General features: G+C 40.1%; 1 protein-coding gene across 2 annotated transcripts in view; it reads right to left on the bottom strand.

Moving 5' to 3' along the window:
• Positions 1–10,122, bottom strand: part of TCP10 (t-complex 10) — a 63,436-nt gene extending 53,314 nt beyond the window's left edge. Inside the window, exons 1-2 of one of the 2 annotated variants that reach the window (XM_025194331.1) lie at positions 9,537–10,122; positions 7,203–7,299 (exon numbers count right to left, since the gene is read on the bottom strand). In XM_025194331.1, coding sequence (XP_025050116.1) covers positions 7,203–7,299; positions 9,537–9,980 — 541 coding nt within the window. In that variant the 5' untranslated portion in view covers positions 9,981–10,122. The remainder of the gene's footprint in view (positions 1–7,202; positions 7,300–9,536) is intronic. The other variant, XM_014526879.2, reaches the window with a different exon arrangement.
• Positions 10,123–11,281: the final 1,159 nt, after the last annotated feature.

Below are 11,281 nucleotides of genomic sequence, written 5' to 3' on the forward strand. Positions count from 1 at the left end.
CGGGTCATTCTTGATGGGCGATTGGCTTGTCTTTTCATAAAAGGCTCCCTGTCATAACATGTACAAAACTAGAGATTGTCTTCAGGAAAGCCCCTATTACCAGCACAAAACACCGGTAAAGAACATCATATTAGTGGTTAGACCATCATCCAATTCCTATGCATTGTTTTCATGGTACTTTAATAGGAATTACATGACTAAACACAGGCAGACAAGGTTTTTTGGGTGAATCGGGTATCTTTTATTAGACCAACTTAAATAATTGAAAAAAAATGTAAGCAAGCTTTCAGGTTTAAAAACCCTTCATCGGGCTAAGGAAGTCTCTGCAGTTGGTGTATGCTCTTCCTGGATGGAATGAAAATTAAAGAAGCCAGAGGCTGGGCTGGTATGCATACAAGAAAGACAGTCAGTGAAGATGTAAATTGAGGAGTCAGTGGGTGAGAGACAGGCTATTTGTGCGGGGGGAGAAGGGGGATGAATTTAGCAATTAAATAGTGGAGAGGTACCTGGGGAGTCAAATGTCAGGAAAGTTATAGTGTGTCATAAATCCAGTGTCTATATTTAGTCCATGATTTTTAGTATCTAGAAGGTTGATGAAGTAAAGTTCATAGTCTCATCTCTGAGAGGTGTTTTATAAGTTTCCTTTGAGTATTAGAACTGAGAGATTGGAGTGGTGTTTGGTTTTTTTTTATGAACTGGACTGAGAAGAAACTCACTACTTATACTATGGGTCACTGAAAATAAAAACCTTGGTTAAATTAGAGACAAACAATGGCAAACATGTGACAAACATAAGAGCAGCTCCACTGAAATATCTCTCTAGGCTCCTTTAACAATTCTAGACCAATTCTTGTTTTGTTTATGCTATGCAACCACAAACTATGAGACTGCTTTTCAATTACCATAAAAGGGAAGTGCAAAATGTAAGAAGAAACCAATTTTGTTTGGCTAAAAAAAGTTACATGTAACTCAGCAATACAAACATATTCAAAACAGAGAGAAAGATTTGGGACATAATTGCGCAGGCAAATCAGCAAGTGTATAACCTTTTAATGTAAATAACTCCTGTAAATCAGGTGCTTTTATGTACATATGCTGCTAGATCCCAACTGTGTACTTTTAAGTATCAGATGCATATATCAAACAAACATGTAAAATTCATGCATAATTCAGGAGGCTAACCTCCCTACTTAAAAAACAGAGAGAGAGAGAGAAAGGGAAAAAAGCTGCTTTATATCTAACTGAAGCCAACCACAGCTGAGGATAAGAGGGATGACCTCAGTGAATGTAACCTAGAGTAACACTAACATACCTTTCTTTCTTTCATTGTATTTTCATCTTGGGAAAGCTGACACAGTCATAAGATCATAGGAAAGTAGGGCTAAAAGGGACTTCACAAGGTCATCTAGTCTAGTCCATCTCAAGTCAGGTGCACCCCTGACTAAACCATTCCAGCCAAGCGTTTGTCTAACTTGCTTGTGAAAACTTCCAGCGATGGAGATTCCACAATTTATCTATGTAGCCTGCTCCAATGCTTGACTACCCTCATGGTCAAAATGTTCCTCCTAATCTCCAACCTAAATATCTCCTGCTGTAGCTTTAGGCCACTGCTCCTAGTCCTGTTCCCTAAAGCCACAGAGAAAAGCCTATCTCCATCCTCACTATAATTGTTCTTCAAGTATTTGACGTCTGTTATCAAATCCCCCCTCAGTCTTCTCTTCTCCAGACTAAATAACCCTAGCTCTTTCAGCCTTTCCTCATAAGTCTTGCCAGCCAGGCCCCTAATCATTTTTGTTGCTCTGAACTGTACTCTTTCCAAATTGTTCATATCCTGCTTGAAGTGTGGGCTCCAAATCTGGGAACAGTACTCCAGGTGGGGCCTCACCAGTTCTATAAAGCAGAATCACTTCCCCTGATTTGCAAGTGACACTCCTGTGAAAATAACGAAGGATGCTGCTGGGTTTTTTTGCAACACGAGCATGCTGTTGGCTTATATTCAGCTCATGGTCCACTGTAACCCCCATGTCCTTCTCTGCGGTAGTGCAGCCTAGCCAGTCATTCCCCAGTCTGTATTTGTCCATGCAGTTATTCTGCAATCTCATAAGATTGATTATAGACCATTTCTCTATCTATTCAGGATTTTTGGATCCTAGTCCTACTCTCTGGAGTATCTGCAACTCCACCCAACTTAGTCTTGTCCTCAAATTTGCTAAATGTGCACTCAATTCCATCATCCACATTATTAATGATGATATTAAATAATACCAGACCCAGAACAGGCCCCTGGTGAAGCCCACTTGATACCTCCTCCCAACTAGAAATTGAGTCATTGATGACTGTTGATTGTATACAATGATCCAAACACATATGTGTACTTGATGATCCAAACACTTATGATCCAAACACTTTAAAGTACTTTCATCTAGTCTGCCTTTCTTCTGTTTGATATATGCATTTGAGTCATGTCAAATTACAAAAAAGGCAGGTTAGGGAGGGAAGGAGAATTGGGATTTTTGTTTCTTTCTTTCTTTTTAGTGATGAAGACAACCAACAAGACAAAAAGTAATTAAATGTCCCTTATTTTGGAAATCTGGACTGTTTTTCTGAAAACTAAGACTTAATAGTAAAAGTCACAGTATATCACAGTTTCTGTTAGTGAAAGTGAGTTTTTATCAAAATGCTCTTTGCTTGGTACGTGGTTTACTTTTCACAAGTTATCATTTTAAAATGAGTTTCCCCTGAGATGAGTTAAAATTGTATATGTTCAGTTTGCATCTTTCCATAGTACAATTAGGTATAACATCTGGCCAAGTGGCTAGTTACTTTCCGTTCAATTGTGTTGAAATCTTCATTAAGGTCATTTAAGTCATTCACGTACAAGAGTCACTTGCAGATATCCAGGGTTTTAGCTACATGACTCAGTGACTTTCAGGAAACTGATGCAGTTAAAACCAATCTGTTATTGAGGAGAACCAGAAGGCTCCAAGCAGAAGGCCCACAGTATGTCACTTACAGCCTGGCCTGTAGCATCATCAATTGAAATCTACATGCAGTAAAAACTGAATGGGTGAGACCAGAACTGAAGTACCTCTTTGCCCTTTGAGCTTATCCTCATAGGTCAGGTAGCACAGTGATGGAGGCAGAGTGATCAGGTGACATATATCAGATGCTGTTGCATGTAACAGATAGTGTATGAGTTAAAAGAGGCATTTCAGCTTCCAGTGTTATCAAAATGGCTCTTTCTACAAACATGCAATTCAATATATAGACTGTGTCTGTGTGGGATGGAAGATATGCCATGCTGCCCTACTGGTGTAATTTCAGGCTGATCCAGCAATGGAAGGATTCAAAACATCATTCTGCGGTCATAAGACTGAAAAAAAATCTTCATGCTTGCCCATATATATGGTTTGTGTGTGTATGTGTAAGAAATGTATATACACACACATGCACCCTGATCCATATATATAGGGTCTAGTCATTATTGAAATAAGTGCCTGGTAGTGTGCAAGCACAACAGCAAACAATGAAAGCTACTGACTGATGCTTCAGTGCAGCTTGGAGTAATTACATTACCACATGATCAATTTCATTCTCTGGCAACTGAAGTGCAATTATTGTTGCTTACTGCAGCATCAGCAAGAATGCCAGTAGCACTCTCCAGATTTCTAAGCATGTGAACTTGGATATTAGTCCTTTTGTAGCCAATGATTGACATTAAGATCTAACCATCCTCTATCTCCTTTGGATATTTTTCCAAAAATCCTTGTATTTTCTTTTTCCTAAAGCATGTGGCAACATGTCAATGACTGCTTGGATCATGATAAATAATAATGCTTAGCATTTCCATGGTGTTTTGCATCTTTAAAGCATTATCATATCATATTATTCAAGGACCTGAGCATCCTTAATTTTCACTGCCTCCAAGGAGAGCTAGGAGTGCTCAGGGCCTACAGGAAATGCTGGTTCAGGCCAAAATTTCATTTTTAGGAAATCATTCTGTGTTGTTTTATACATTAGGTATACACATACTTTATGCATACATAGATAAACATAACTCTGAATACATTTCCTGATGCTTCTATAATTGGTCTGCTTTTGAATTCATGGTGCCAAGTGTGTACTTCCTTTTTTGAGAAATGCAGAAGTGATTATAGTGCCAGGGGGAAAACCCTCTTTTTCTTGCAGTATAAGTTGCAACAGGATCCAGAGGGGTTTCATTACTTACACATTCAAGTCCTTTTAAAGGACCAGCAGAAAATGGCAAACTGCTCTGTTCCTGACAAAGCTATGGAAACAGCAGTGAGCATCTTGCTAAGTTTGGAATTCGGGATGGGAATAACAAATAATGCTATTGCTTTGTGGATCTTCTTCTTCCGCCTGAAAATTTGGAAGCCACATGTCATCTATTTGCTAAATTTGGTGATCGCAGACATCTTGCTGAACATCTGCCTGCCACTTCGACTGATCTTTTTTGTGACGCACATGGCATGGGATTTTAAAGACACACTGTGTAGAGTAGTGCTCTTTGTGCTATCTCTTTCCCAGGCTGTCTCCATTGCATTCCTCACAGCCGTGGCTGTAGAACGCTATATCAGGGTGGTGCACCCTAACAATAATCTCAGGTTTTTCACAACCAAGACTGTCAAAATCATTGCTTCCTTGGTTTGGTTTCTTGCAATGGGATTGACTGTTGAGATACTATTTTCACCCCAACACCAAAACGTCAAGTGTCGCAGTTTCAGCCTACATGGAGAGACCAACTTCCATACTATTGGGCATGATGTGATATTTTTTTTGAAGTTGCTGATTCCTTTTAGCCTTATTTTGTTTTGTACAACTGGCATCATCAAGAAGCTCAGGAAGAGCCGCCAAGGCACAAAAAAGCAACCTAGGCTACAGAAAGCCAAGCTGTTAGTGATCACAGTAGTGGTGGTGTTTGGAGTCTGTTTCTTGCCCAGTATGCTGGGCAGAATGCTGACATACATCCTCCAGAGCTCTGAGAACTGTGCAGCTTTTCATGTCGCTGTTCATGTAACTGATGTTACTGCCTGCTGGAGCTACCTCAACAGTGCAATAGACCCAATTGTGTACTGTTTCTCAAGCCCAACCTTTCAACATTCCTACAACAAGTTCATTCATTCGATTAGGCTGAAAAGAAATGAAGCAGAGCCCCAGAGTCTTGATATTTCCAAAGATTCTGAAACCTGAAGACAGGGGAAACATTCTGTTAAACTTCAATATATGCAACCGGTTTGAAAGGAGATTTTTTTTTTGTTTGCACATCCTACACTGTGGATAGATTGCCATTAAAAGTTTGTCAGCATTTCCATTATAAACTCTGATTTGCTGTTTAATTCTACTATTCTAAATCCTTTCATTTCATGAAGCAATAATTGTAATTAGCTATGTAAGTAAGCTCAGTGCAAATGGCCAGAGCTTTAGGTGGTGAATATTGGTATAGCTCCACTGACTTAGATGACTAGTGGAAAAAAATGCCAGTGAAAAATGTGTTTCTTTTTACAGCAAATATAGGGTCATTTTTTCCTTCTCCAGAAGTTAAAAATAAACTCCCATTGGCTGTAGTGGGAATAGGATTCAATTTTAGATCAGTTTAAAGATTCAATACAGACAAAAGGCAAATTCTCAATAAGTTAAAATGTTTTTCTTATGTTTAACTCTACCTAAAATAGCATTTATCCTTTAGAAGTAGATGCTTCTTCCTGGTTGATTAAAACTCAAATTCTGACTGAATAATTCTGTTCAAACCAGCAAAGTTCTGTTCTCTGCCATACATTTGTGGCACTATTTGTTTACTGGGATGACAAAGAGGACTTGATTGTTTTGCCAAGAAGGCTTTCCATACATAGGAAAGTAGGAATGAGAGTGGGTTTGCACTTTTGATTATGAAATGCTACTTTTGTGAATCCATGAGGCTATATTTAACTCTTGTGTATGTGTATGTGATGGAATATTCTAGAGCTGATACCTCCAGCAGTCATAGGTGGCAGAAGGCTGGGGCTAATGGGGGCCCTCCAAAGTTTTTGTGGCAGCCGGCAACAGCATCAGCACCACAGCACTGCTATCCCACAGTGCCCAGCGCTGCTTGGCACGTAGCCACTCCTCCACCACCGCGTACAGCACCAACAGCCCTACAGGAGGGAGAGGCAGCGCTCAGCCACCCCAAATAATATTTTCCCCCACCGCTTATACCAGCAGTGGAAAGGGTCTCCTCAAGGGATCTCAGCAAAACAAAGTTTCTAACCTACAAACTGGGCTGTGAAGCCCAAAAAGTAGACAGGAAAGGCCAGGGTGCCAGCGAAACGGGCCAATGTGATAAATATCCCAGGTAACATCTGCCCAAAGGGTTGCTATAAAGAAATCCTATCCATAAAGTACAGCAGTTCTCTCCTAGTGGTACACCTTAAGAAGTGCAGCAGTCAAAGGATCATTCTATCTTCCTACGGTTCCTTTTCTAGTTGCCCCCTGCTTTTTGCCATATATTGAGCTCTTGCAAAACCATACTGCATTCTTGCGGAGAGGGGAGGATTCCAGCTGTTTCCCCTACCAACAAATCCGTATCCCATTACACTATGGAACTGAGGCAGTTCCAAAGTCACAGAGGAAATCTTATAGTCACAGTCAAAGCACAGGGGTAGAAGCCTCCTTTTTGTTTATTTGCTTGACTGATGACATTTTTTGGGTACACTCTCACCAAGGAAGAAGGCATGCAGGAAGTTGTGTTGCATTGTGGAAAGATACTGAGCCACAATATCAGAAAGTCCATTTCTAAAAATATTGCTTGTTTATTTCCTTCCCTTTTCCCATCTTTTAGTTGTGATACAGGAATGCAACGATGATATTTTATATTTTTATGATGCCATTAAATTTAATACTTCCAAATGTAGTATAATCTAGATGTCAGCAGGTATACATGCACAGGTTTCTATTATTAAACACAAATGGACTTTTACACATGGAGTTTTTGTAAAAAAAAAAAAAAAAAGTTTCTGAATGATCTTTTAGTGATGGAAATAAAATATTTTAATACAACTAACAGATAAGCAGCCTCCTGTTTCTTACTCCTTCCAAACCACTAAAAAATCATCATCCTTGCTGGCACCTGTTCTGAAAATCAGAGGATTTCACTGAGAGCCTGGGAACAGCTGTCACGTGCAATTTTAAGCAACTCTCTATAGTACCTGGGTTGTAGTATGTAATGATTTTCTGCTGTTCGGTCACCAGCCTTTGCAGCTGCTCCATCTGCTGCTTCATCACCTGTTCTTGCTGCCTTGGGCTCTGTGAACAGCACCAAGAGACAGTATCAAAATATGCTCACCTGTGATTTTTAACAGGAAAGAATCCTAGCTCTCAGTGTTTCCATTTTGGTTTGTTTTGTTTTTAAAAATGGAGGTCCAGAGAAAATATCTGGGTTTAAAACACTCTTTTATTAGTGTCAAAGCTCAAATAAAACTGCTGTTTGTTAAGAGGATAAGAATCAGAACGTGAAACTGCCTGCTTATTTCCACTGTTGAATAAAATTTTAAATGTAAATTAATAACATACATGCTAAAAAGTAGTTATTTAAATTATTTCACCAGCAATAACCTAACACAAGGAAAAACTTTTGATCCTGAAAGTATTCTCACTTATTTTTTTCCTTAAACATTGATGTCCACCTGCAATTTTTACAATCTGACAATATAAACTTAACATTTTTGAGACAGAACTGTAATTCAGAGCGACAGATGCTCATACAATGCAGATGCATTTTTGCACAAAGAAGCCCTGAATTCATGGTGCCTGCTTCTTCCCTCAGACCTGATGAAGAATGCCTTGCATTTGAAAATTTGTCTAACTTCATCCCAACCATGCAGTTGGTCCAATAAAAAAATATCACCCACAAAAATTGTTGCCTCTCTAATTCCTGGGTCATTACAGCTACATCACTCAAACATTACCTGCTCCTGTTCACTCTGTTCTTTGGAGGGGGGAGGAGACATTCAGAATGCTCCTAAAATCTCAGGGCTTTCAACTGTGAGTGTCACAACTCCAGCATCAAAGCACTGCAAAACAGAATAAACACTACCCTTCTATCCCAGAAACAAGAGGTTTTACTTCCTTCCTGCGCAGAACTGAGGGAGAGAAAAAGAGAGAGGAGGAGAAAGAGAGAGGAGGAGAAAGGCATAGGAAGATTTAGGAGGAAAAAAAGAAAAATAGTTTACTCTCAGAAGACTCTTAACCTTTGGCTTTTCAGGCAACAGTCAGACAGGTGTTGTTGTGATACCAAAGCATGGAATTTTTTTTCCCCCAGAGACACAAATAGAAATAACATCAAACCTAGAAGAACAAGAGGCTAAACTAACAGATTTGTTCCAGGAAAAGGGAACTGGTTACTTTACATCATCATAATGAAGTAATATTTTACTGCATGGTCAGTTTAAAAAAGCAAAATCTGACATGAGATTCTGTTCCATTTCTTGCAGGGGTTTAGGTTGTAGCCGTGTTGGTCTAAGGATATAGGCAGACAAGGTTCCTTGGGTGAATTTGATATCTTTTATTAGACCAACCCAAATGGTTGGAGAATAGTTATTAAGCAAGCTTTCGGGTTCAAAAACCCTTCGTCAGGCTCAGGGAGCTGCAGCAGTTGGTGTGTGCTCTTCCTGGATGGAATGAAAAGTAAAGAAGCCAGGGGCTGGGCTGGGCTGGGGAGTCAGTTGCCAGGCAGATTATAATGTATCAAAAATCCAATGTCTGTGTTTAGTCCCTGATCTCTAGTATCCAGCAGGTTGATGAAATGGAGCTCATAGGCTCGTCTCTGGGATGTGTTGTGTAAATTTCCCTTGAGGATCAGGACTGAGAGATTGGAGAGAGAGTGGCCCTCCTGTGAGAAATGTGCCCCCCCCCGGTAATTGGGTGTTTCTGTCTTTGATGGATTTCCGGCGTGCATTCATTCTGGTGCGCAGAATGCACACCGGAAATCCATCAAAGACAGAAACACCCAATTACCGGTGGGGGCACATTTCTCACAGGAGGGCCACTCTCTCTCCAATCTCTCAGTCCTGATCCTCAAGGGAAATTTACACAACACATCCCAGAGACGAGCCTATGAGCTCCATTTCATCAACCTGCTGGATACTAGAGATCAGGGACTAAACACAGACATTGGATTTTTGATACATTATAATCTGCCTGGCAACTGACTCCCCAGCCCAGCCCAGCCCCTGGCTTCTTTACTTTTCATTCCATCCAGGAAGAGCACACACCAACTGCTGCAGCTTCCTGAGCCTGACGAAGGGTTTTTGAACCCGAAAGCTTGCTTAATAACTATTCTCCAACCATTTGGGATGGTCTAATAAAAGATATCAAATTCACCCAAGGAACCTTGTCTGCCTGTTCCATTTCTTGGCATTTGCTATGAAAGCCTTTCAGATACAGACCAATTAAAAAGCTTCTAGACCACTTCCACCTGAAAATAATGTGTAGATGTTAACAGATGTATATTTAATCAAAAACGCCATTGCAGGCAAACTGACCTGTTCTATGTTTCTGTAGCATACAGTTTCCTGACTTGTCTGAGGTGCATGAGCAGTTGGTGGAGGAGGTGGACTGAGCGGTTCCAAGTTGTCATTAGTTTTGCTAGTCTGAGATGAACTGGATGCCAACCAGTGAGGAAAAAGAATAGAGTTGGCCAAATAATTTAACTGTCTTGTATCCTGAAAATCTTGGTTATGGTGCACATTATTTGATGAGCTGCCTCTGCTGCCTATCATACTGCTGTCTGGTGAATAGTATAAGGGTGCAAACTGCTCTCTGAATGACTCACTCGTGATGTTCCTCCAGCCGGGCAACAAAGAAGGCATGGCCTTCTCAATTATCTTGTTAGGAGACGGCACTGGCTTTGCTGGATCAGTCCACTGAGACATATAGATGTTGTCCTTCAGAGCATCTGCTTCCATGTCTGGCTCTCTGAAATCCATGTTATGGATACAAAATAAATGCAGCAGAAAACAAGCATGTAGTGCTGAAGCAATGACCACAGTATGTCCTAGACATTGCCTCCATATATATATGATCTATTTAAATCATAGATTTTTTTTTTCAAACTGGAAGCTAAGGATCTTCTGTCCACAAGAACTGTAAACAAAACAAAACAAACAAAAAGTCACAGTAATATCTAATTTTCTACTAAACCTTAAGGACTTTTCAGCTCTCCTTTTTCTAAATAAAGCAGCACTATTTGGGGAATAATATTTTAGGCAAGGCTCGTAACACTGCCTCTTACTATGGTTGCTCAGTATTTCCCATTAAGTTTTCAGTTGCTTTATATTGACGCCAAAACTGGAATACATGGGCTGAAAAGTTTCTATGCCAGGTGTCTGCCTCAGATTGAAATTAAAAAAATAAATTCAGCCACAAAATGTATAGCTGTTTTTCCAAGCAAGATGAGAGTGGAAATACCTTATCTTTACCATGTTAAAAATCTGCAATCATTTTCATAATTCTGGGAATCCCAGTATTTGAAGTAGAGATTTTAAATTTGGCAATGGGGTGGCCTTAGTATCAGGGATGTACATTTTGCTATTCCTGTGAAAATCCATGCCAATTTTGTCAATTTACAAGCCTCTGAAAAATCTGTTTGTCCCTGCTTGTTAAAGATTTCTTAAATTTAAGCAGTTAAATTCCTCTTACATACTGAACATGCTTGAGCCTCTCTCAGTTTCTAGAACTGACATAAATGTATATACGTCATTCCCAAAGAGTAACTGAGTATATTCCCTCCAGCCAAAAGATATAAGGGTGAAGTTTGAACTTTCCCTGTAATAGCTGCTCTGGGCTAGGATGAAGTAGGGAATCTGTCTCCCCTGTTTTCTCCATGGCTCAATGGTACTGGCTAGGCACTGTAGAAGAGAAAGCTGTCTGACTCAAATACAGATGGGACCAGAATTAATTTAAGAGACTGAGAAAAGAGAGGGAAAGGACAGCCTGGGACAGGGAGCATGACGGAAGACTGGGACAGGATGCCAGCAAAAGAAAAGAGGGAATCTGCAACAAGAAGTTAAAGGCATGAAGAACAGACAAGAAGCTCAGGAAAGGATACTGGGACTGGGAACCCATAGGGATGGGAAAAATAGGTAGGAAAGGAAATGTAAATGGAGATCAAAAAGTGGAAAGTGACAGATGAGGGGATAAGGTGGAAACTGGAACTGGAACTGATAAAAAAACAGAGGAAAACAAGGAGCCAGAAGCAGAAAGGGGAGGATTGGGAAAGCCTGAACAA

Source organism: Alligator sinensis, unplaced genomic scaffold (assembly GCF_000455745.1).
Source record: "Alligator sinensis unplaced genomic scaffold, ASM45574v1 scaffold1735_1, whole genome shotgun sequence".
Lineage (NCBI taxonomy): Eukaryota > Metazoa > Chordata > Crocodylia > Alligatoridae > Alligator > Alligator sinensis.